The sequence below is a fragment of the Ptiloglossa arizonensis genome, chromosome 3 (genome assembly GCF_051014685.1).
Source record: "Ptiloglossa arizonensis isolate GNS036 chromosome 3, iyPtiAriz1_principal, whole genome shotgun sequence".
Classification (NCBI taxonomy): Eukaryota; Metazoa; Arthropoda; class Insecta; order Hymenoptera; family Colletidae; genus Ptiloglossa; species Ptiloglossa arizonensis.
This window is the reverse complement of record NC_135050.1, coordinates 14,938,219-14,964,327: the sequence shown is the minus strand read 5'-3', so window position 1 is coordinate 14,964,327 and position 26,109 is coordinate 14,938,219. Positions and strand designations below refer to the sequence as shown.

The 26,109-nt window shown below is 39.2% G+C and overlaps 1 protein-coding gene across 1 annotated transcript in view; it reads left to right on the top strand.

Moving 5' to 3' along the window:
* The window catches only part of Dally (division abnormally delayed protein), a 234,309-nt gene that overhangs the window by 140,612 nt on the left and 67,588 nt on the right, over positions 1-26,109 (top strand). The window contains exon 5 of the mRNA XM_076307619.1: positions 24,440-24,720. Coding sequence (XP_076163734.1) covers positions 24,440-24,720 — 281 coding nt within the window. The remainder of the gene's footprint in view (positions 1-24,439; positions 24,721-26,109) is intronic.

The window sequence follows — 26,109 nt, the reverse complement described above, 5'->3', positions numbered from 1 at the left end:
CGGAACATGTGCCAACTGGTGGACGAGTGTCTCTGACGTCAATTCGGTTAAATTGGCGGAACTTTGAACTCGTGAGTAATCGGTCTGTCACCGTTTCTCTCGTTTCGTTCTTTATCCAGCTGGTCGAAGGATAGGGACGGCTGCGCGACACAGTCTGCTAAAGAACTTCTCCTCTGGAGTCTCGTCGAGCAGTGACGTGACTTCGAAATACGGTTCCCCGGTTCTCGAGTTTCCCGCGTAACGAAAAAGAAACGCGGCGACACCGCGTGCACCGAGAAACTCGACGAGAAAGTCGAATCATCGAAACGTTCCTGCGCCCGTAGCGATCGAGTCACAATTATCGAAATACTTCGGCGCGAATTCGACCGACTCCGCTGTAATCGAGATCGAACAGTAACGGAAACGTAATCGTCGTATCGATTTCTTTCTTTCGTCTGTTCGTTCGATCTCGAATCAATTTTGAAGTCAGTATTCATTGATCACCTCGAACTAGAATTTTCACATTCAACGTAAATCCGATGTTGATCCAAGGAACGTTCAATTGCGTAAAAATGATGGTTCAATTTTGAACGAAAATATAACGCACGCGTATCCATGATATTTGTCAGTTCCACGAGCGTACGAGGTAATTTCAAGTTCGTTTAAAAGCGACGTTCGACCGATAAACTCGTACTGGGTGTTCACTCGCTCCTCGTTCTCTTAAAAGGGACGAGCTAGCGGAACGATAAAAGATTCGAATACTTGGACGCGTGTACGATCGCGATATCGTTTGCGATCTCGAGATGCGTAATGCGCTGAAAATTACACGAACGAGACGTTCGGGAGTGTAAAATAGTGAATCGCCGACCGCGGAGCAACGAGAGTCGGGAATTAGTCCGAGGATGATAATACCGTTACGAGGATTGGATAACACACGGGTACCTAGTATGGGTTACGCGGTACATACGGGAAAATCTTAACTGGATCACTGTGCGTGGATCGAGACAGGCCCTCCGCGAACGAGGATAATTTGTAATTCCTGCTTAGGCAATGCTTTTGTGCAGGCGACTCGCATTCAAATTGCCTTCGTCGGAGGGTTTGGCCCCGTTTGTACCTGCACAAATCAAACGGGTTTAAACAACGTCACGTTGATAAACGAGGCTTTTGACTGTGGCCGAGCTGGCTAAAACAGACAAATTAATTTCGCGGTGGAACCGGAGCGCACCTTATCGAATTTCGACGCGCGTCCGCCATGCTTAATATTACTCTAACAGCGGCTTCGTTTATCGGTAGACGGGGTTAACGACTTATGAATGGAATCTGGAATGATTTTATTTCCCACGGTAATCGATATTTATTACTGCAACAAAGCTATCGTATAGTTATCCGCTATTAATACCCCGTTGATGGAAAGGGACGAATGTTTGCTTTCATTATTGCGATCCGCGATTACATTAGAAGGCGTAACGTGATGGATCGATAGTCATGCATAATGCAAACGTTTAATGCTTAACGAGAACGTCACTCGGTGTTATATAAACTTAAACGTACACGAATCGATAGAAATTCTGAAGTGTTTTTTTTTGGTTTTTTTTTTATTCATCTCGATCGAAACTTACGGGAGGGTTACCGGTGTTCTATATTGGTTTCGGTTACCTCTGCGATTCGGGTATTGTTCTTTTGTTTTCGAGAACTCGAACTCGCCTTTACCATCGTTGTTGAGATATTATTTTCATTCGCGAGAAACGAGACAACGTTCCAAAGAAATTGCTCTTCGTATCGGTCAGAGTTCGAACGAGTTTCTGGTTTCGTGGAATCTGATTGTTTATCGAGGATCAAAGGGTTTCTATTTTATTTAATTACGATGCACAAGGGTCTATTGTTGTTACTCGTGACGTCGATACGCGGTGGAATGTTTGCGTTTTAAAATTTCGAGTGGAATTTCCGTTATCGCGTCGTTTAAAGAGCGATGATTTTTGAATTATTGTTCGCTTCAAGGAACAAATCAAACTCGATTCGATCGAGCATCGTGTATTCTTTTTTTCATCGAACGTGAACTTTTTTGTTAATCTAAACTTTGTACGTACAGTGGATTGTATTAAAAAATTTATGAAAGCACGTATAGAAAGTAATCGTTTTGTACGTGATTTAATTAATTTCTTTTCGAGAAAAAAAAAAACGTAACGAAACCTTCGAACGAAAAATTAAACTACGATCGAGAAAATCTTTTCGCGTCTATTTTAACCGATACGATTGGCCGTAATGCAGAGCACGTAATTCCTGAGTACAATTTACACTGATCGATTAAAAGAAGGAACGCTTTGGCGGTATGAAATACCTGGCGCACGAAATATTCGGAATTAATATCGGAAGATCGAGTCGATGATCAGGGAGAAAATTTCAAATTCTACTTGGAACACAATTTTCCCTGCTTCAATTCCTTTACGGCTCATCCGTTTTCGTATAAAACTCTTCCCACGTAGATTAATCACCCATCATAGATATATCACCAATACTAATGATACTACATTGTTCTTCTTCGTCTTAGTAAATTTGATCGGTTAATTATTCTCGAATATAAATATTCTCACAGATGTTAGACACCGGTAAAACCAGTCTCTTCTCCACCATTGAAAAATGTTTTTTTTTTTTTTTAGTAATAAAAGGTACCTTTGCCAGTAGTGTGGACAGTTTCGAGTAGTTTTTATAATTAATGGTACATAATACTTTTTCTTTCGCGCCAAGTTGTAAGAAATACACTAACGAGTAAGTGAACAAAAAAAGACAAGAAAATTCAATACCACAGACGTGGTGCATCGTAAGCCTAATATTAAATACAATATTTTGAAATCGATAGGAACACAACGTAATGCAAAATGTGTGGAAAAAAAAGGAGATAGAAACTATAAATATCAGAATTATTCTACACTGTATGTATATTCTGCAATTGGTATTCATTTCTACGCTAAGTTCTGTATAATTGTTGTTTTCTTTTTTTCATTAGAACGTCGATGTTCATCGGTTCCAAATTTTGTTCGACGTTGGGAAATTATTATTCAATGCGTCTCGCATTAATCGATATGTTTGTGTAAGATAATTGAGTTAATCCTAACACTAACTTCCTTCCTTATTCTCGGTTTACGTTGAATTCATAGGCTTAAAATAGGACTGAAGTGTAGTAGGTTAGAGGAAACGCTGCAATTTTAGCTTGTGTTCAAGATTGCACTCAAACCTCGAGTCTTCCTACGTTATATTCGCGTTTTATTACGAAGCGTGTGTAAAATAGAGTTTTCGAAATCGAATTAGTCGAATACAGAAAACGAGAGAATATTCACTTTACGTGCTCCAACTTCTGGAATTCGAGTGCATTAAACCACTCGTAGTAGTGTACATAGAAATTTATATTCTGTACGCGTCTTCTGGTGAAAAGTTCGTGGACGGTAAAAAATATCAGTCGACTGTACTAAGATTTGGACCAACGATCGCGTGTTTCAACGTTAAACCCATGATTTCAACATTATTGAATTCGACCATCGAATGCTCTTGCGAAAGTAATGAAGAAACACCGTTTTCATATTTACCCATTGTGTAGATCCTTTTCGATAAACTACATTCTACGAATTAAGAACCATATCTTAACTAAACAATACCTGGAAACGATATCAAAATCTTCTACACATTCGCAAGTAAGTAAAACAAACAATCTATTCGTAAATAGGGGATTGTTACAAATGTCAATCGCTGAAAAGTGCAAAATATCTATTCCGTGATGCAATTTCCAAAATTAACCGCAATCCCTTTACGTTGCACTCTAAGTTGCACTTGCACACCATCCACGTTACCAAATCACGATACGTTTACCATTAATTTGTGCAATAGTAACCGATCGAAGACTACGAAAATTGAAAATTGAAAATCGAAAATCAGTTCCATCGAATAAACATCCAATCACTGAATACACATATTTTTTTTACCATCCATTGTATCCATCTCAAATAACCCGTAACGTTCAACCGATCGTCACATCGGCTTCGAGACTGTTGATCGTCCAATTGATTCGTTTCCTCGTTTTTATCTCGACGAACGTGACTACGTTCCCGTTTCTATTTGACGTTGTTAAACGATCGATTACCGAAATTTGACTCGATCGAAAGTTTGCACGAGTTAATTGAATCAGTCCCGTCACCAATTCCGTCTATCTTGGAACGCGATTCGGGCAGAAGGTAGGTGGGTAGCTACCCATCCAGGTTGTAGAGCCTCCCAGGGAGTTCGGGTCTAATGTAGAGAGAGAGCAAAGTAACAACTCGGTGTGTTCCACGATTCCGTATTCCGTGCCGTGAGCTGGCTGTCTGCTTTGGCGTCGAAGTTACCGAGCTAATGGAAGTCTGTCATGAAATAAACTTGTCTCTACTTATGTACACGTAACGACACCTTTCCAGACGCGTTCAAGAACGAAGAAGAGATCGTGTATTAACATTGTTAAGTCGGGGAACGTGTACAACGCACGGCCTTAATAAACGCCCGGTATGCCGCGATGGGAATCCTTCAAATTCCAGCTTTAATCTAGTTAACTTAAGGAATTCGTGTGCGAACAGTCCGCGCGAGCCTCGTTCCTGTTCCTCTCTACCGATATTTCGCATCTTCGCGAAAAAGTTCGCAGACCCGGCCACATTGGCCGTAAAAAAAATTATAGGAATAATTCTCGAGCAATATTCACCGTGACGGTGAACGTTGAACGAATTGGATATCGGTTGTAAACTTTTCCCGGTCGCCTTATTTATTTTCGCACGACTTCAACGCGATGTGTGCACCAACGTAATTGCACTTCTGTAACGTGTAACGTACGTACGTAGACAGAGCGTTCTATCGGTAGTTTGAAAAGTTTCACTGGACGTTGTATCGCTTTTGTATACCATCGTGTAACCGGATTTAATTTCCTATTAATTGCTTTTGAATGTAAGTACAGTAACCCCCCTCCTTAGAAATGTCGCGTTTGTCCCTCTATAAAAGGAATCATCTCCACCATTGTTTACGTACTTCAGCTCGAGCAGCCGGCAATTTAAAAACCAGCTGCCGAGACTTCAAAGCGACGTTGCGCGCGTATCGGTGTGAGAGCTACCAATGCAATGTGAAAACTTTTTTAATTCACTTTGTAACCTCCGGAGAGTATTATCCACGGATCGACGAGATCTTCCGATTTAAAATAAGTCCAAACACGACCTTGTTCCGACTGCTTTCGATTATACGCGATTAAAAGTGTTTTGGATATTTTTCGTACAACGGCTAAGGAAAAATAAACGGAACGTGGCCGTGATTGGTTTCATTTTTATCGGAAGAATCTCGACGATCTATCGATAATACTTTTGGGAAGGTACGATGAGAAATATAAAAGTTTTTAGATCGCGTCAGTGGTCGTCACACCGATACGGGGGTACCGTCGCTTTGAAGTTCAATAACCAAGCTTTTGTAATACGGGACATGTTCGCTGTTGCGCTCAATCTTGGTATATTTTGTTCACTCTCCTCGTCAGACGGTTTATACGTGGTTGGGTCTCAGATCGAGATACGAAAGGTCGATTCCACGAACAAATTCACTTCCATCCCTCCTTAAAACGTTTTCAGCGGACACGACGGTAGACTTTTTAACGAGGGTTTATTGTATCGGCTGCTACCTTTTGAACAGTGAAAACTAGGACACTTGAAAACTGAACGTACAAAGGCCACGTTGAGCTTGAAGTACGCGTTTTATTTTGTGGAAGATAATGCACGTTTGTCGTGTCGTAAATTCAAGTAACGATTCTTCGCGTTTCGATTTATTTACTTTTCATTCGCATCAGCGCAATTAGTGATCGTTTCGTCGGTTTTCGTAGCCCCGAAACGAAGTTAAACAATTTTGGAATTATTTATTAAATTTATCAGCGCACGAAGTAATTTAAAGAACATATTCCGCGAGATGAAATTGCACGATAATATTATTTTTGTATTTTTTTTTTTTGTCTCTTCTCTTGAATTATCTTCGTGAAAAATGTTAGCGCGTTTCAGACTTTAAAATTGCATTATACACGTAATTCCGATATTGATTTCACGTCGTCGTGTTTGGTATTCATACGTAGCAAAATTTCCTGCGGCTATATTCGTATCAAATTTGCATAGGTACATACAATCTGCCCACGCTGAAACACCGAAACAATACGCGAATTTTGACATCGAACTGTACGATTCATATACTTTATTGAATTTGTAAATAGAATACTCGTTCACTTTTTCATTTGGTCTATTCAAATTGAACATTCGTATTTATTTGCGTATGTGCGATTTAAAAAAAAAAAAAAAAGAAGAAGAAATTTCTTAATTTTATTCACTTGGAAAAATATAACTTTTCAAAATATTTATGTAAAAAACGTTGCAAAACTTCCGTCGTAATTGCACGAAACCTACTGGTATAATTTATAAAAATGTATGCTCGGATATTAGATTAATTTATTTTTCAATCTTTTCTTTAAACAGAGGAGAGTATAAAAAATGGAAAATAGTAAATAACGTAACACTTGCACGGCAATTATAATACAAATAAAATTGAAGTACTAAAGTTGTATCCATTTCTTGCTAATTAGAAAATTAAATTGAAAAGGATGAAAATGCAGTAGATGGTACTTGAAAGTTACAAACAGGGTTAATTAATGCAACTTTAAAACGTTCTCCTTATTTTAATGAACATTTCAAGTCGCATCTGCTTACGTACCTATTTATTCACGTATCTTATTATCCGGAGTATTTTAAAATTATAAACTTCACTACCTACAATGAATATATTGTATAATACTCCTCGCTAACAGAAGCAACAAGGTTTTATAAACTACAAACATAAAAGCTAATCTTATGAAAAGTGAATAATGTTTCTAATTTGTAAATTTATACTACTATTCATTGAACCGAGTATTCCATCACTTTGGAAATATGTTTCACTAGATTAATTTTATTCTGCGACATTTATTCGTATCGTTAAAAATAGCAGACATATTTAGGATTGTCGCGATAAACGGGACACTTTTTACGTAAAAAAAAAAAATATTCCAACGATCGTTCATTGAATAGTTGAATAAGTTCTGAAATTTTTTATTCAAATTTTACGATTACTCTTAAAAAACCAACACGTTTTTCGTATCCTACATTTTCTCCTGTCTTCGTTACTTTTCGAGAAATTTAATTAAACGTATATTTCATCCGCAACGTTGTGGATAGTTTTTACACTCTGAACATGAATATTTCGCGAATCTCGTGCACAACGTACGGTCAAGGAACAAAAAATGTGAATGTTTATGCAAAAAGACGAGAGACGAGAGTGTGGGTGGCCAAACGATATAACGAGAATAACTCCTCGGTGAGTTTAAACGACCGATTAATTTCGAATTGGACAGTAGTCCACTAACAACTGACATTCGTGTAAATGCATACGTATAGTGTTATATGCACATACAGAGATTGGTCGGTCGTCTGACGTTTGTACGGCTTATTATAGAAGACATAAAAGGTTCCAATAGATGTGGTGTTTTATATTCTTCTCCATGACTCGGTCCGTCTGGACAGGACATAAGCGAGCGTGTGTATGGATAGTTGAGGACCTTCGGAATGGTATTGTCTCGTAGGTAGGGCAGGATGCGTTATTCATCAGCATTTGAAGACCTTGCACTCTCTGCAGGAGTTTTTTGAATGCCTGACATAGCGGTATGAATCTTTTAAATTCCAACTTCCAGTTGTTGGCGGAAGGAATTCAAATACGATCCCGGACAAATTTTCTTCAGCTTTCTCGACATATACTCGATAAGAATAACCACGTGCATTCTCACCGTCTAACTGTACTATCCTATTTAAATAATTTTAGCCAGTTTACGGGATAATCGTGTACCGCTAAAATAAGTCTTCGAGGAACTCCAAATAGGTAGAAACCTGGATATATTCACGAATAACGGCACGTGTGCGTCATAAATTTATAAAATGAATTATAAGACAGTGAACTATGGTTCCGTTACTTGTATCCGATGTAACGAGCGTCACTTGAAAGCGGGAATTACTGTGTATAGGTAAATAGGTACGGTAAATGTTATATCGTGAATTAAGTACAGATCGAGCCGTAAAATTAATTTGTCTACGAAAAGTATCGATCGATACGAGCTCGAATTTTATTTTATAGAAATATAAATGTACTTTGAACATTAACGAATAATACGATCTACACGTTTCTTTTTTTTCCCCCATTGAAATAGAAAGTATTATATTTTAAATTAATTATGAGATAAATAGGAACGCAGTTAATTTACTCGCGTTGAATACTATGTAGTAGAAATTAATTCGTGCCGATGGATTGCTCCGTATCGAGATACGAGCTAGGAATGTTTACTATAAATGATCATATTCCAATATCAAATGCATCGTGTTGATTCTGATCCTATAATATTTATCCTGGCAAATATGTATTGTCAACACGGTAATACTCCTTGTAAATATCAAGTTAGTGTTAGGGATTCGCGATCAGGAATTCACTATTTATGTTTTTTCAGCTCGAGCGCCCATCGACTCGAACGGTCGACAGCTATCAATTTAAAAATCGAGCCATCGAACTTCAAAGCGGTGCTATAAATACGAATTAAAATTTTTTTTACATTCTCGATGTATCTTTTTGACAATACCATCGATAAATTTACGAGATCGTCTCGTCGGAAATAAATCCAAACACGTTCTTATTCGAACTAAATAGTTTTAGTTATGTGCAATTAATATTTTTCATTTTTTTTTAAACGATTCGTATAACGTAGAAAAAAAAAACTAATCCGAATACGATCGTGCTTGTCCTTATTTCCAACAGGAGGATCTTGTCGATCCGTTGATAATACTCTCGCAAAGTTTCAACGAGAAATATAAGTTTTTCATTCAATTAGTAACGTATCACAGGGATACGTGCTCGGTATCGCTTTGAAGTTCCATGACCGAGTGCCTCTAATACGAGGCTCACTAGTTGTTACTTTCACTCTTGGTGTGTTTGTTCGCTCTTCTCATCGAATGGTACGCACCCAGTACCTGTGTTTCAGCTTGAGATAAAGAAGACGATACCTGGAACGAATTCGCTACCAACCCCGCCTATATGGAAATATCTCGTTTCGACGTTTCGAGTATAGTTTGACGATACTGTGCTACGTCGTTGGTCGTCAAAGTGATAAAATGGTAACGTGAACAATTTCGTTCGGTAGATTTACAGTGAACACGGTCCAATAACAAACGTATACAATTTTAATACGAAATGTGATTAAATCCCACCGTCAGCCGGGAAGACTTTTCGAAGACAAACGACACTCGATCGTCGGACGAATTATTTCCGTAAGAAGAGTTTCGTAATCGATTTCGCGGGGGCAGGAAGCTTCAGGGGGGGAAAGATGTCACGAAACGATGTCGTTCGTACGAAGGAAGTTTTCAGAATCGAGCTCATCCTTCATCCGCATTAGGATTCCTCGTTGATTCCAGGCGCGTTCAACGTTCACGGGCATGAACTTCAACAGAGCCGAGCTCACGTTACGCCATTCGAACAACCGTGTACATTTTCCGCAATTATATTCCGTAGAAAGTTTCCGGAAAGGAATGAATCTTCCGATATCTCCCCTAACCGGCGAGATCCTCGTTGTACAAAGTAATGATCCCGTATATTTCAAAGCAAGGAGGAGAGGAAACTTAGGATATATTTCACACCGAGAATTGAAAAATTACGTCATCCCTTTAGTCGGGAAATATTCCTCCTATAGACGTTTGATTTGTTGCTTAAAATTATTACGAATTACGAAGATGTCGCTGTTAGTTTTCATCGTAAATTCGTTACTTTTCCCCGCGAGATTAATCGTCCCACGCGAGATTTCTTTCGAATTTTGAATCGTTCGAAATATACGCGAGCGAGGAGATTCTCGAGCGAGAAATTTACACGTTTTTTTATTCATTGAAACGACAATACGGATAAAAACGTTCATTTTGCAAACGTTTTCGACCATAAGGGGTCGTCTTCGGTCGAAAGAAATTAGAAACGAATTCGATTTTTCGTTTAACGAAATAACTAAAAGGTTCTTTCTACCATTCAGCGTATAATATTTCTGCATCGGCAAATGCATTCATCCTTCTCGGTTCCGTAAGCCATAAAGCCTTCATCCAATATCGAATATGTACATTTGTATCTTCTGTTGAGCCTTTCGCGTTCCTTAATATCGTTTATGTCTGCATACTCGGTACATTTCGTTTACTAATCGGTACGGTTAAATTATTAAAAGTTCGAAACGTACATTTTAAATGAACGTTTTAAAATCATATTTTTGAAACGAACTTTCTGTCGAAATATTAACTGCGAATATTGAGGCTTCCTTTTATGAGTTTTGCGGTCCACGAATACGGAATATTCAATTTTCGTACCTATTTCCATCAATGTTCGCCGGTTAATACATTTCGTAAGAAACGTGTACGTTATTTTATTTAACATTCTTCAAATCGCTTCTATTCTTGTTCCTATCACTTATTCCGCAAGGCACGCGTGAATATTCAATGACCGTGCAGCAAGCAAGATATGAGCTGGTTTATTTAATACACCATTTTTCTCAATTGAAAGAAACTTTATCTGCCGCCATGAACTTGGTACGTGAAACTACTAGGGTTCACCTCCACAACGTTGAATTAAATTCACACCTTCGATTATTGTTCAATCGTGACTCACCTGCGGATGAGAACTGCCTGCGTACGTGACGACGCGAAGAAATAGCGTGTCGCAAATACTCTTTTTATCTGTAAAATTGGTTCACAAACTTATCAGATTCTAACGAAAATTCTCCGTTTAGTTGCTCGAACAATATAATTTTTGATTATTATCAAAAATACAGTACATTGTACACTAGTAAATAAACGTAGACAATAGTAAATTGTGGCAAAAAATATATATTCATTGTAGTAAACGGTGCTGACGAATATCAAATAAACAGTCTCAGTCAAGTATTTCTTAACATCGAATCTTATTATCAGATATTAAATTACCGTCTTAATCGAGGTACACAACAATGCCAGGACATTTCGAGCTCCGTGTTGAATGGGTAGAGCCAAGGCAAATTTTAAATACACCAAAACTCCATTATTCGGTCTAACAAGGATACAGGACTATACGACTGAGGATAATAGAATACCCCTTATCATTGTTAATCACTCTAAATTTTTGGTACAATAATACAAATAATAACCAGAATGAAAGAATAATACAAGAAAATTACACGATGCATCATAATTTGTTCAAATTATATTGTACAACTTTTTGAATCAGCTAACGGGTAACATATTAGTTGAAAATCAAAATTTCTATGAATACAGTAAAACAAATTTATCTGTGCACATGTTTTTTTTCTATGAAAATTTAGAAAATTTGAAAAGGGATTATAGTACAATATTATTAAACGTATAAACGTTAATCGATACGTTGTATGCGATAATTCTAATAAAATTATGAAAAATGTTCTCGAGAGAGCGCCCATCAGCGAATCGCACGAAATGAAAATATAGTTAGCGGTAATAATTTCCAAACAATATCGTCGTCGCACGAAGATTAATAGTTTCGAACAACTTTTTTCGCGCGTGTTTCATCGCCCAAGTTCGAGGATGCAAATTTAAAAAGGAGGGTAGCAAAGACTCGAAGAAGGGTCGACACCCCATGAAAGATCGATGTAACGATCGAGCTTGTAATATACAAAAAAATTAAAAATAGTAACCTTGTACAATATAAAAAATATTCAATCGTTCAAAAGTAAAACTAGTATTTTTTATATCCTGTCAAAATATTCCGTACATTGATAACACTCTGTAAAAGTTTTTCTAATAAATTTACTCTTCCAAGATAAATATTACTGACAAGAGATATTACTTAACGGTATCCCAGAAACGTTTTCGTATTTAATTAAATAACACGCGAGGATCTCGTACAATGTACACATCTACGGTACCGTTCGCCTACAATAATGTTTCGTTTAAAGTTCGAAAATCGGGATTGCTGGTTATAGTAAACCGAGGCTCGGTCAAGAATTTGTTCTCGGAACTGATCGAACTTAAACGAGCCGCTCGAAGAGGACACCGAATGGGATACGATACCACGAACGAGTGAGATACACCAAAGCGAACAAACCCGGCACGTGTATGCGTCGCGCGTCGCGACGCGTCGATAGTTGGACATTCGATCCGCTAGACCGAGGCTTCAAAGCGATGCCGAGCGCTTATTGTCAACATTAATGCGAATTAAAATTTTTTATATTTCTCGTCACATCTTTATCGGAGGAATATTGATCGATATCTGTAGGTTTTTCTCGATGGAAACGAGTTTAAACAGTACTTCGAATTTGTTCGAATTATTGATTATAATCTTCTCGAATTATTTGCAAAGAATTGTATACAATTAAAAATAGTCCAAACGTGGTCGTGTTTGGACTTGTTTTCAACGCGACAGTATTACCAACCCGTTGATAATACTCTCGCGAAGATGCAATGAAAAATAGAAAAGTTTATAATTCGCATCGTTAGTTGTCATACAAATACACGACCCCGCTTTGAAGTTCGTTCGCTCGGTTTTTAAATCCACAGACTACTCGAGTCAGAGGACACAAACAGTGGATTTTTTTTATCGCGAATCTTCAATACAAACTCGATATTTAAATAAACTGCATTTAAGGTCATCGATGATAAACATTCCTGATACGAATTTGGAAAATAAACCGCGCTTGAAAAATAACCAAATGTTTTCCTTTTTTATTTGCACTTGCTCGTCCGAGGGGAATGGACAAGTTCGTACAATTGTGTATTCACGTACAGACGAATACACGTAGATATATTTTAACCAATCTTGGAATCATTCGGTTCACTTGACATCGAGTGTTCTAATATTTATAACTGACGTTTCGTTAGAATTCCCAGATGTAGGAATCGTGTCCAATATCAAATCACAGCTAACAAGGCAAAGTTTGCTACCAGCAGACCCAAGGCCTAAGCCACATTCTGTAAATATTATAACGCTTAGCGTTAAGGAAGCGTAACGTATCCGAGATTAGGTCAGTTATTCTTAACTTCGTGTGTATTATTGGACGAATTTTCCCACCTTTCTTAAGCTTTCGACTACAGCCGAAAAAATATAGCACAATAATACTTGGATATTATGTAAATAGTTAAAACGAATCGAAGAACGTTTCGTTTAATTTTTACCCATTGACATCGATCGATCGAGCATAATTTTTAAACAAATATTTGTTACGTGCTTTTTTTAACTCGTCCATCTTCTTTTTCGTTACAATTTGAAGATAAATATAGATTAAAAATATTTTGTAACAAACCCATATATCTCTCGAAAGAACGATGTGTTTGGTCGAGTATTAACAGTGCCCGTATGCCGTACGCTGAGGACCCTTCCGTCGTTGGACCACAGTATGCTAATTTAGCGACACTATGTAACGCCGGTTAACCCTTTGTATCGCGCAATTGTTTCACGCTGCGAAAATTTACGGAAATACAAATATGCAAATGTGGTATTCAAAGTGTTCGAAGGAATGTGAAACTCTTTTTTAATATCGATCGTAAAATGCCAAAAATCGGCAACATTTCCTTTCGACCGTGTCAATTCAAATGTACAGCGCACCGTGAAACACGATAATAATTTCAACCCGATTGAATATTTCAAACGAACTTTTACACAGTGCCTTAAAGAGGGACACCACTTTCCCAATTTCAGAAAATTGATATCTTTCCGTTGCATTCTCTTAAAATCGAACTCTTTGAAAATACTAAAATATTCTAAAATATTACCACGAAATTCGATGCATTAACGAAGACGTACCGTTCCCCACGGATCGTGTTGCAAGTCTCCAGCTGCTACCAGATTCAAACAAATCTGTACGCGCAACCGTAGCACCATTCGTCTAGTTTATAAAAATTCAAATTTTATTCGATCCTGACCGATAGAACCGGAGAAATTTACTTCGCGATAGCGATTAGAAAATTCCGGTAAGGTGGCACCGGAACGCTTGTATCACCCGTGTGTATTAATCTTTCTCGATGAAAATTGGTGGAAACGTTGCTGAAATTGTGCACTTTCGATACACGTACGAGACAATTCTATCCGAGATTCCGTATCGCCCGACAAAATTCCACAGAAATATCTACGTTTCGCCCGGAGAGGTTTCTCGTGTCGAGCATTGAGCGGTCGAGGAATTTCAAGTGGTGGGTACATAAATTAAAAAAAAAAAGAATTCATTAACGCGTTGTCCGTTGAACGGAGGGTTGGTGTGCGACCGAAAGATTGGATAAACTCGGGTTTGAAAGTTCTCGGTGCTCCGGTCTCCCATCGGCTCGATTTCGCCGGTTCGATCAGCATTTAACCATGACTCACCTGCGAGAGGCTCGTCGGCGTAGGTGGTAACGGAGGAAGCGAGGGAAAAGAGTCGAGTGGGGGAGGACAGGAAGTGGAGAGAAGAGGCTCTAAACGAATCACCGACACAACACGTAAGAAATATCGTATTACCGGCAGAACAGTAAGATTTCACGTGGTATCCCTGTTAATGATGCGCGTGTTGCTCTGTTAGAACGGCATCGGTCGCGTTCGTTCACCCTCCTGTCTCGTTATCGAAATGGCGTTATCGATACCGCCGCCACCCTCCACGGCCTGATTTCGCGGTAACATCGATCCGCGTATCGATTGTCTACGGGACCACGCCACGCCACGCCAGTATGCAAATGACGAGGATACCACCGTAGTCGCAGGATTTCCCGGAGTAGTTCGGTTGTATTTTTCTACGGGCACCGGTGATCACGTAACGAGAAAGTTCTGATTTCGTGGCACTGGTGATTATCGGGAATCAATTCCTCCGTATCGGGAGGAGCTATGGGGAATAATTATTTCTGCAGTCGCAACCTTCTGCAGTCGTTCGATGGTTAAATGTTGCACCATAGCGACGTTTCAACGTAGGTTCGATCGGTTCCGTCACGTTCGAATTCTTTTTTCTAGCCGTGAATTTCAGTAGAGTGACGGAGTGTGTATAATTAGAGGACTGTCTTTCGGGTTGTCGCGTCACCTCTCGAGTTGTTTCATAGTTATTCCTACTATTTCTGACACGTTCGAATTCTTTTTTCTAGCCGTGAATTTCAGTAGAGTGACGTAGTGTGTATAATTAGAGGACTGTCTTTCGGGTTGTCGCGACACCTCTCGAGCAGTTTCATAGTTATCCTGACTACTTCTATCACGTTTGAATTTTTTTTCTAGCCGTGAATTTCAGTACACTATTGAAGGGTGTATAATTACAACACTGTCTTTCGGGTTGTCTCGACACCTCTCGAGTTGTCGCATAGTTATCCCTACTACTTCTGACACGTTCAAATGCTTTTCTCTAATTTATTACTGATTGTGAGCTACGTAAGCAGCTTTCAAGAAAAGCTATTTGTTTGAATAATACGTTGAAAATGTATTCGTACAAATATATTATAATGTATTCGAATAGAGTTTTCTTAAAGTTGTTTACGTAATAAACAGGTTTTTCATCTCGTAGGTAGAAACTTTTTCACTGCGAGCAAAAGTTTCATCAAAATACGAAACACGGTAGAAACTATCGGGATGAAGTACTTTCCGCAGAAATATATCGAGAAATATGTCACAACTCGGTTCCGAGGCCGTGACAGCTTCAAAAATAGTCCTATATTTTGCGGACCGTTTAAGAAAAAGAATATATCGTTCGCACGAATGACTTTTAATTAATAGAACAGAAAATTAAAAGAAAATTTCGATAAAACTATTTGCCATTGACTGTTTAATTCGTATTGAAATTACTGTACAGTTTGCTTCAAAACGAATGCAACGCGAAAATTTATGTAAGCAGAACTTTCTTATTTCTTACGACGAAATATAAATAAATATGTCCATTTTTTAACAGCCCTTTTAGGCATTAAATAGTTAATGCCAGGAGTAGTTGCGAAAATTATGTAAAAATTACAACAAAAATGATCGTTTCACGAATGATCGTTTAAGGACGAAACATCATCTTGACTGTCAACTTCAAAAAGTTTGAAGTTTCTTGGCAGGTACAAATTTATATTCCGTCCACACGATCTCATTCGTCAGTGTCGCGAAAACATTTTTTAATATCCTGACAAATACCAGACACTTTTGAAGGATGTCTTGTTACACATTGAAATTGTTGCCTTCAAATTACAGATATCGTTGATAAAAACGAACCATTGTACGTCCAACTGTGAAAGATACCTACAGACGAGAACGGCTATTAATGAATTTTAAAATATTAAGCGATATTATAAATTTAAGTATACGTTACCAAAGAGTAACGAATATTATTTAGCGTAGAAATGTAAGCTTAAATTTAGAATATCGACGTATCTATGTTCCTACGTATTGGTCATCTTACAAAATAATTGTAACGTTGCTCGATTGATAAATGAACAAACTGTACACAATAGAACGCAGATATCTAAACTCGTTACGCAACCAGAAATTTCAACTGCAGAAGGTAAAATTTGTTTATTCTCAAGAGAAAGATTTTTTCTCGATTATAATGTTCTCTAAAGTTTCTTTTATACTCGATAAATATCGGAAAAAACTTTTTAAATTCCTTCACCGGGGAGAGCGAAATTTTGTACATTTTTGAGAGAAAAATTGTTCCGCGATTGTTTCTGGAAACAAATATTATAGATTAAATTTCTGAAATTCTTTCCGCGGAGGGGGGGGGCAACATTTTATTATTTTTCACAAAAAGGTATTTTCGCGATTATTTCTACCTTCTTTGAAAATCTTACGTTCGATGAACATGAAAAAAATTTCAATTTTCATATTCTTCAATATTTCTACATTTTTTAAAAATCTTACGTTCGATAAATATGAAAAAAAAAAATGGTCAATTTTGTCTTCGATATTTCTACATTCCTTAAAAATCTCACGTTCGACAAATACGACAAAAGAGTTGTCAATTTTCGCGATTATTTCTACATTTTTTGTAAATCTTACGTTGGACAAATATGAAAAGGAAATTGTTCTAATTCGTTCGTAGAAATCGTTTTCTATACTCTCTACTCCTTTGTGATCGCGCTACCGCGGGACAACTCGGTGAATTCCCCGCGAAAATCGTCGAGCCGCCGGTTGGTTGTCGCGCGTAGCGACGAGGAAGAAACGAGAAACGCGTCGAGCGATCTGGTCGAGGTAGCAACAGTCGTATGGTACGAACGACGAAACCGTGTTTCGAAAGCTGAGGAACGACGATCGTTCGCGGCGATTCTTCTCCCACGCGGCCTCGTGTCGCGAGACATCGCTCTCTATCGAGATACAAAATCGTTTCAAGTTCCCGACCACGCGGCCCGGTCCATTATCATACATTACCAGCAGCTCGAAGAGCTCGCGGTGTACGTACGGTCTCTCTCGGTATGCGTTCGCTTATCACGAGATAATCCCCCAATCTTCTAATCTTCTTCGTTTGAATCGCGACGTAGAAACGGAACACATTATTATCGTTTATATTCCGGGTCAAGGGTGACGCGTCTACTCGGACCGGAGTTATCGACCGCCTCTTTTCCTTCCACGAAGGTGAACAAGAGACCACGCGGAGGAGGCGGAAGATCGTCCTGTATCGGTACGCCGTGAGCAGCGTGGGAGGCCAAGGAAAAACCAGCGCGTAATGTGCGTGCCGAGCCAACGCGTTTCAACCGCGACTCTAACGCGCTGCTATCCTCTAATGCCCTTGCAATTGCATAAGAATCGCGGGCGTACCGATAAATCGGCCCACGAAACTCCGTGCACGCATTGAAAAGGAAATAAGCGTTAAGTCCGCCGGTCAGGTTCTCGTTCTCGCGAGTAATTACGGATTTAGACGGTAAAACGTTTTATCGTTTCACCGCCCGTTACGAACCGTTTCGTAATCAACGTTACTTTCTGCAGTGTTCGCTGCTTTGCTTTAAGCGAGGTTAAATCGATGTATCGCGCGGAGGCAGAAAATCGGCTGACTCGCTTGCTCGCGATTCGTGCATCCGGAAACTATTCGTTTGCCAAGGATACCAACGGAATTTCAATCGGATAATACACCGCGGATAAAAGTCTTTTACAATTAACTATTTATTCGCCGCGTTTATCGGTTCAGCTTGAGAAATTGCAATCAGATCGTGCAATTACAATCGTGATTCTTATTTAGCGAACAACTCGTCGAATGTTGTTTCGTTCCCTCATATTTTTCTCCCGATAAGAATTTTGTCAGTTTCTGATCCAAGGTTCAATTTTATGGAAAATCGTTTCCAACGCGGTACACCATTCGTGTCACTCGACGGAAGTAGTATTCCTTTCCTGGCTTAATATTGGAGAATGATCGCCGTTTAGAGCGATCCGTGTCTATTATTTCTCAGAAAATGTATTCGTCGGTTCTCGATGATTTATCGAATCGACTGTAACAGAGTTGTTCGTTTCCTTTGGCAGAGACGAAAACGCTCAGTCTTCTTAACAAGAGACATGCATATCGACGGGGTGTCTAGGTTCGACAAATTTCTTTCTCGTCCATTAGGATTTTAATATTTCAATCGGTACAGAATTAGAAGAGATTTTTAACATCTTCCCGAGGAGAAAGAAGGGTCTTTTGTAAAAAATTATTTAAAAAGATTAGAGAAAGGTGTCGATCGGTGAAAATCAATGCACACGCTAACGGGTATTGTGAATTTGGCGGTTTTGTATTCCATGTTATTTCGATGAAATATAAGACAGGTATCGTCATCGTAAATAGGACAAGTGCCACCTTATACCCGTACACTGAGAAGACTATAAATCTGCTTACAGAGGGTTGTTTCGTGCACCGAATCGATAAATGTTGATCCACATCGTTTGAACGGCAACTGAAATTTCTCATCCTCTTTCTTCGTGCGAATTAATATACGCACGTTCCGTCAGTTAAAAGTCAATTAACGCTTAAACGACGTCCTTGAATGATAACTTAAGCTGACCCGTTTAATCAAACGGTATTCCAGTTTTACCATTTTAGATGTCACCTTGGAGATAAAACTTGAACATATTTAAGTAGTCTCGCTATAGTCGGGACGGAAAAAATTGGCCTGTCGAGGCCACTTCCTCGACTATGAATCATGCGAGACACGACCACCACTTTTACGATCCGGCCACGTGCCCCGGCCCTTGGAACATACACATCATAAATATGTGGTCGGACACCTCCTCTTTCGCTTCTTCGAGACAACGAAGAGATGAGATAAAGTGACGGGATAGACAAATGATATAGTGGGAATAGTCCGACGGTGACCTTGAGAGAACAATTTGTTTCACCTCGAGAATAATCTGAACCGATTCTCTTGTTTTCCCTCTTATTTTACCTGCAAGATTCCTTCGAAACACACCACTGGAGTCATTACCATTTCTTTTCTGCCCTCACGGGCGCTAGCACACCGCAAAGATAACAATATCGCAACGAACCGAGTGGGTGTAAATTATAGACCTCGTCCGTGTACTTTGTAAATTCCAAGCGATTCAACAATTCGTTGGATCTTGAACAACGAAATAAGAAATCAACTAATATTCAAATTTTAACCTACTGCACCATTTAAGTTGAATTTATCGCTTTAGAAACTTCGATACGATATTTATAAAGTTTCGTATATTGTTTCACTACGTTGGCACACTTTCGTAACTTCTGTACCAAAATCAACGAATGACCTTTGTAAACAAATACGCAAAATGTTTCATCGAGCTTTATCCAGAAAAGGTACTACTAATATCCTGACGAACGTTTCAAATTCTTTGTCCAACAATCATAATTTAATCTGAATAGATGAAAAAATGACAAAATTTTCTATTTTCCTTCTGAACATCGTCGAATACCTTCTCAAAGTTTCGTGATTCTCCGGAATGCGAGTTTTTTCAAACCTAAATCTACTGTACTGTTCGATTTCGTATAAAAGGATTTCATTTGCAATTATAATTTCTTTCACAGATGAAAAAATGACAAAATTCTCAAATTTCCCCTCTGAGCATCGCCGAATACCTTCTCGAAGTTTCGTGATTCTCCGGAATGCGAGTTTTTTCAAACTTAAATCTACTGTACTGTTCGATTTCGTATAATTCGAACCGTTACGTAGACGAAGGAGGAAGAGATCGTAATAAAAGGATGAGAGTGTACCGGTAAAATAAAAAGGAAATCGGCGAAGATGACGAGAGGGACGTTTGCACGCCCACGCGTGCCGTCTTAATTACAGCAGGCTGGACGGCTGGTTTTACGATTATACCACTTCGAGGAGCTCCACCGGCGGCTTACTTCCTTTTATAGCCGGCGTTAAAAAGTAATTAGGACGAAGAGCCGTGGAAGCACGATGGGAGATGCGAACGATAACCTTAATGACGATCGTGTATGCAAACGTTTCTACGAACACGGCTCCGAGATAAACGCGCATTGCTTGGCACATGTAAATTGTAAGCTCGATATTGGCGACGATAATTTCCCTACCCAACGTACATCTTGTCTCTTTCAAACGAACCCGTAGCCGTTAGTTGCTCGACGAATGCTCGGTTTTTCCTACGAATGGGAAAAGCTTCGTGTAATTTCCGGGAAATGTAAGGTACCGCTCGAGCGAAGCATGCATCATTTCGCTTGAATAAGAAATGCAAAAATTCTGGCAAACTCGGCGCAAAAGCTCTGCAACCGTGGCCTTTCTCGCGGCACGGAAATCGTAATGGAGAGTTAATTACAGTTCCTATTCCCGGGGATCATCGTTGGTAAATATTTGCCTTCTGTTATATTTCGTGAAAAAATTTAATACCGTTCGTTAGCGATCTTCGAATCCTCCGATAATAAATACACATTTACGTTTCGACGCGGGAAGAGGTGAATTTTAACGATCGACGATCGTATATTCCAGTATGCGCTTACGCTCGCCTTGGAAACACGCTTTCATTTATTTCCCATGAAATCACCGACCGTGGTTCAACGTTCAATTCACATCGTATAAAACAATAAAAAGTGTTATCCCTCGGCGAAACAATGATTTCCTTACCGACTGTTGCGCGATACGGGCGAACAAATTAATAATAAATCATCGTACCGTGTACTGTATCGATTACGTTAACGTTAATGTACTTTTAATGCTCTCCACCTGCTCCTTTTTACTATCCGTATCGTATCGAGGATTTGTTTTTATTTTTAAACCTTCCACGCTACCCTCGATGGTAATACGTAGCTCGTTAAAATTTCCGTTCCTCGTTTCGGAGTTTCAATTTATCGCTCTTTCTCGATTTGTCGCGCGTTTGTATACGATAACGTGCTAATAATTTTCCTTTCGAATGCTTCGTACGTTCGATCATTTTCGAGCTTGTACCGTTTCAACGTCCCTGAAAGGACGCATACCTGACGATTCAAGTCCATCGAGTTTGCCCCAAGAAGGAGGAGGGAACAGGGAAAAAGTACATCGGTAAGAATTATCGAAGAATAACAAAAAAAAAGTTATTCGTACGTGCGCAAAATTGACGCGAAACGATCGAAATTTAACGATAATTTCGCGAGGATCGGTCGTTCAATATTTAAAATTCACCGGGACATTTAAATGTATCTTGAATTGTTTAAATTGTCGATTTTAGAGTCCGAAGCGTTCGTTTTATAATCAAGGATTCAGTTTATAACCGTCGAACCGGCTGAATGAGAACGAGTTTCTGCGATACTGACAGCAAAGACGTACTGGTGTCGAATGAAAATGATTTCGAATTAAAAGAAAAAATGATTCCAACGATTCTTTTCGCAATTTCTCGAACCGGTGCGTGTTGGAAAATTTGAAAACAACGAGACTACAGTCCTGTTTGTGCGTGGAGATAAACTTTCGAAAATGCGGACACTAAAATCGCGCACCGGCTTGGTTTTATAATAGCAACGACCAGCCGGCTGTACCTGCCATTGTTCGTGTACGTAGGGTACGCGACCGCTTTAAAATCTAACACGATTAATAAATATTGAAAGGTCACTCTTCGTCAATGGCATTAATTGCCACTTGGCGTTTCTCAGTCGTTACCTGTGTTCCAACTTCCCGTGCACTTGGCTCGTTGCTTCGTACACGTATTCAATTTTACCAAGTGTGAGCAGTTTCTTGGTACACTAGTTTCTGCTCGTCAGTATCGTAATTAGGCTCGAAACTTGCACGAGTGTTCATTCTTGCCGCGGTAATTTAAAATCGTACGAACGATGTATCGAAATACCTTTGAAAGACGAGTTGACAAGTGTAGATACAACTGTTACAAAATCTCGTTTGTTTCGAACAATTGCAAACTATGGCTAGAAATATTTGATTTAAATGGAAACAATTGTCATTACTCCGACGATTGTAATTTATTCAAAATTATATTATTCGTGTTTCCACCTGAATTCTAATTCAAACATTTTATTTCTATAATAAGAGAAGTAGAGTAAAATTAAAAGTATCGATTAAGGAAACAAGAATGTATCAAATGTAATTATTCTTTTTGTTTCACGAGATACTAACATTTATCGATAATATTTTCCAGCTATAATTCATCAATGCTGGTTCTTAAATAATTTCTTACAAATAAATACCTCCTAGTTGTAGCTTTAAAACGAAACAATAACTTCTTTTATTGATTTCACGTAGAGTTTGTACGATCATCGTTTGTTCGATAATTCGTCATTGTTCTCGATAAAATTGAAACACTTTTGAGGAGTACTTCGGTCAGGGTCGAATGGTTGAAATTGTAATTATTTTTGTACAAGGTTCGTCTCGCACCTTGCCCCATAAACCTTCCACAAGGATTTGAACCTATTCGGTACACAGGAAATGCGCGTAAGTGTCAAAAATACCACGAAAGTCACGTTCGAGTCATAAACCCTCTGAGTTCTTAACAGGAACCGTGATCAGGTAACCGTTGCGATGAAACATTTATTCGAGTGTCCACGTTGGATCTTAAACAACATATTCTATCATTTTATTTTCCATATTCGTTGGATGCTTTGGAATGTAAATAAATGCAATAATGCGTTTTTGTATAAAGTTAAGTAACTCAGAAACGAATACTTGCTTTCAATTGTTCTGGAGAAACATTCTTCCCTTCTTATATTTTTTAACAAATCGGCACATTGTTGCAACTTTTGTGCCGATATCGACCATTCTCTCGATTCATTTTCATAACTACGCGACCTTCGTGCATTAAAAAAAAAAAACCAATGAAACGTAGATAGATAATTTTGCTAATTATTCGATCGTAAAATAAATAAAGAAATATTCGCACGTTGGATTGCCGTGGTATCGAATTCTATTCGCACGTGTTCGACTGTTGCTTCGCTTCGATCTTATCGTGCTTAACATTTTCTCGCAACGAAGAGAAGACGACGTAACGTCTTTTCTTCTCCTCTTCGAGTTCACGTTAAATTTTGATATTCAAAGCTATACGTGTCTAGTTGCATTCCGAAGGGATTGTACAATGAATACATAATCGTCGCGTAACAATTACGGAACGACTAGCCGTCAAAGGACTCGATAAACCGTGAGAATTATGCGCGTTGTATCGACAAACCGAAACCTTTTTGTAACAAACGTTTTATTTTCTCGTCCGGTGTTTCACCATCGAGCAAAAATGTCCGTAATCGGGATACAATTATTAAAATTATTATAACTGCGATACGTGCACGAAATACACGTATCGAAATCAAATTGTGTTAAAACAAGAAAAGTTCACGAAGAGAACAATATTACGGAACAATGTACTATAGCGCGTCGGATCGACAAACCCGACATTGTTACCTTTCTGTAACAAACGTTTTGTTTTCTCGTCCCGTGTTTCATCATCGAGCAAAAATGTTCACGATCGAAACACAATTATTAAAATTGTACGCAAAGTAAACTGGCGTTAAAGAGAGAAAAATTCCCGCCTCCCGAAAAGAACAATATTAAACCGCAATACTAGGTCGTTCGATAAGTTTAGTCGTTTTCTCCCTTGTAAACAAAAACACCGTGACCCTTAAACTTTCAACTGCAAACGTACGAACGAGTCGATAGATCTGTGCGAAACAGACGTTCGTTAAACGGTATTACCACTTTTAGAGGAACAAAAGCGACGAACCTAATGGCTCCGTTTCTTATCGAACGACAAAACTTATCGAGCAAACCTGTCGCAGCCCGTTACGCGGGAAAATTGTGGGAAAATAGATCCGCGGTGGACGAATACTTGAAATATTTGCGACCGTAATGGCGCGCCGATATTTCAAATTCCGGCCGAGCGAAGCCCGTCGCGATGAAACATTTATTCGCGGTAAGCCTTGTTTTTAGCGGGGCGCTCCCGCGACTACGAATACGTTGTAACGAAAACAAAAAAAAGAAAAAAAAAGAAAAAAAGAAAGAAAGAAGTAACCGACGAGAACGACGACGACGACGTGTTTCAGGTGAGAAAAGTCTGCGGTCGCTCGGAGCTGCAGCCATCGAGTGGGGGGACCGTTACGCCTTCGGATGCAGCTGCAACGGGGAAATCGACGTCGGGCAGCCTCGAGATGCACGCAGCTGCGCCTCCTGTCACGCATAGAACATTACCGACGCAGTTGCACGTGCAGCTGGGTAATTTCTTGGCCAGTGTCGTCAGGTCTCGGTCCTTCTACGGCACTCTGGCCGACACGATCTGCGAGGAATACCCCGACAAACGATGTTGGAACGGCGAACACGTCGGAGAGTGAGTACACTCGCTATTTTATTCGATGGTTTTAAGAAAGTACCGGCAGCCCGTGAATTACCGCGACGAACGTAAACGGCGTGTACCGCCGCGGTTTATGCACGCGCGGACGGAAGTATTAAAATCATATTCAAATCGGCTCGATGACTTTTACGACGAGTCGCCGCGCGCGCTTTTAATGCCCCCGTCGATTCCGCGGAGGAACGCTCCGAGTCTTTCGACGCGTTACTGACCCGTGGTTACGTATCTTGTTCGCGTCTCGAGAACAATCACCGGAACATAAAACCGGGCTTTACGCACCGACGAAAAACACCGGAACGCACGAACACGACGGACGGTTTCGATCTGCAAGCTCGTCGCAATCTTTCGGGGGGAAATACCGTTTCGCGATATTCGACGATTTGGACGATCGAATGAGACTACGGTGGCTCGACTTCGTGTAAATATTTTGAGGAAAGATTCTGTTAGTTTATAGTTGTCTTTGTAGTTTCTTTGGGAAGTACTAACGGTATAGTTGAACGAGAGTTTCTCTGGGTTCGAAAAGACCCAGACTTGTTACAGCCAGGTTTGGTATCGTTTGAAACGATTTTTACCGACGCGTCGAGAATAGAGTTACCAATATCTCGAGAACATTTTTCTAGAGTTTTTTTGAACACTGTTTCTTTCTTTTTTTTTTGTAACGTGCTCACAATTAACAAAGATACGATTACGCGAAGTTATTTTATCATCGAGAAATTTTGAATTTAACCTTGTACTTTTCACGCGAATTAAGATCCACCCTGGGCGTTGAGCATAACTTACGTCGCAAACTTTTCGCAAAAACACAATTATTCTTCGAATTGCTACTTTGAAACTCGCAGAGTTCTCACGAGGTCGCAAGTGCTGAAAGTAATTAGAGAATCTTGGTGCGGTGGACCAAGTATAGCGAGTCCTCGAGTTATACGGATTCGTTCTTGTACATATTTTGTATATATATATTTAGACGTTAAGTAAAGTTTTCTTTTATTTTTCTTTCGTAAAGAAGTACGTACGAATCTCTCTAATTTTCATCAACTTTTCAAACTCAAAACCATACGTATTGTAGGGCGAAGTAGACATTCTTGTAAAACCTACGATTAATTATAGATCGGTCGACACTGTTCGCGTTATCTTTATTTATGGTACCACATTTCCATAAACTCGGGAGTGATCTTTCTTTCTCGCTGCCGAGAACGAGAAAAACTTACACGGAAAGCTTTGGAACGAATTAAACGCATAGTTCAACGACTCGCTGTACCAACTTCTGGATGATAAACCGAGTGAATTTTCTTTCAGGCCGAACAGTCTTTTTTGCGAGGTGAAAATTATAAACATGTATTCGTCGCGTTATAAAAACGATCGTTCGACCTA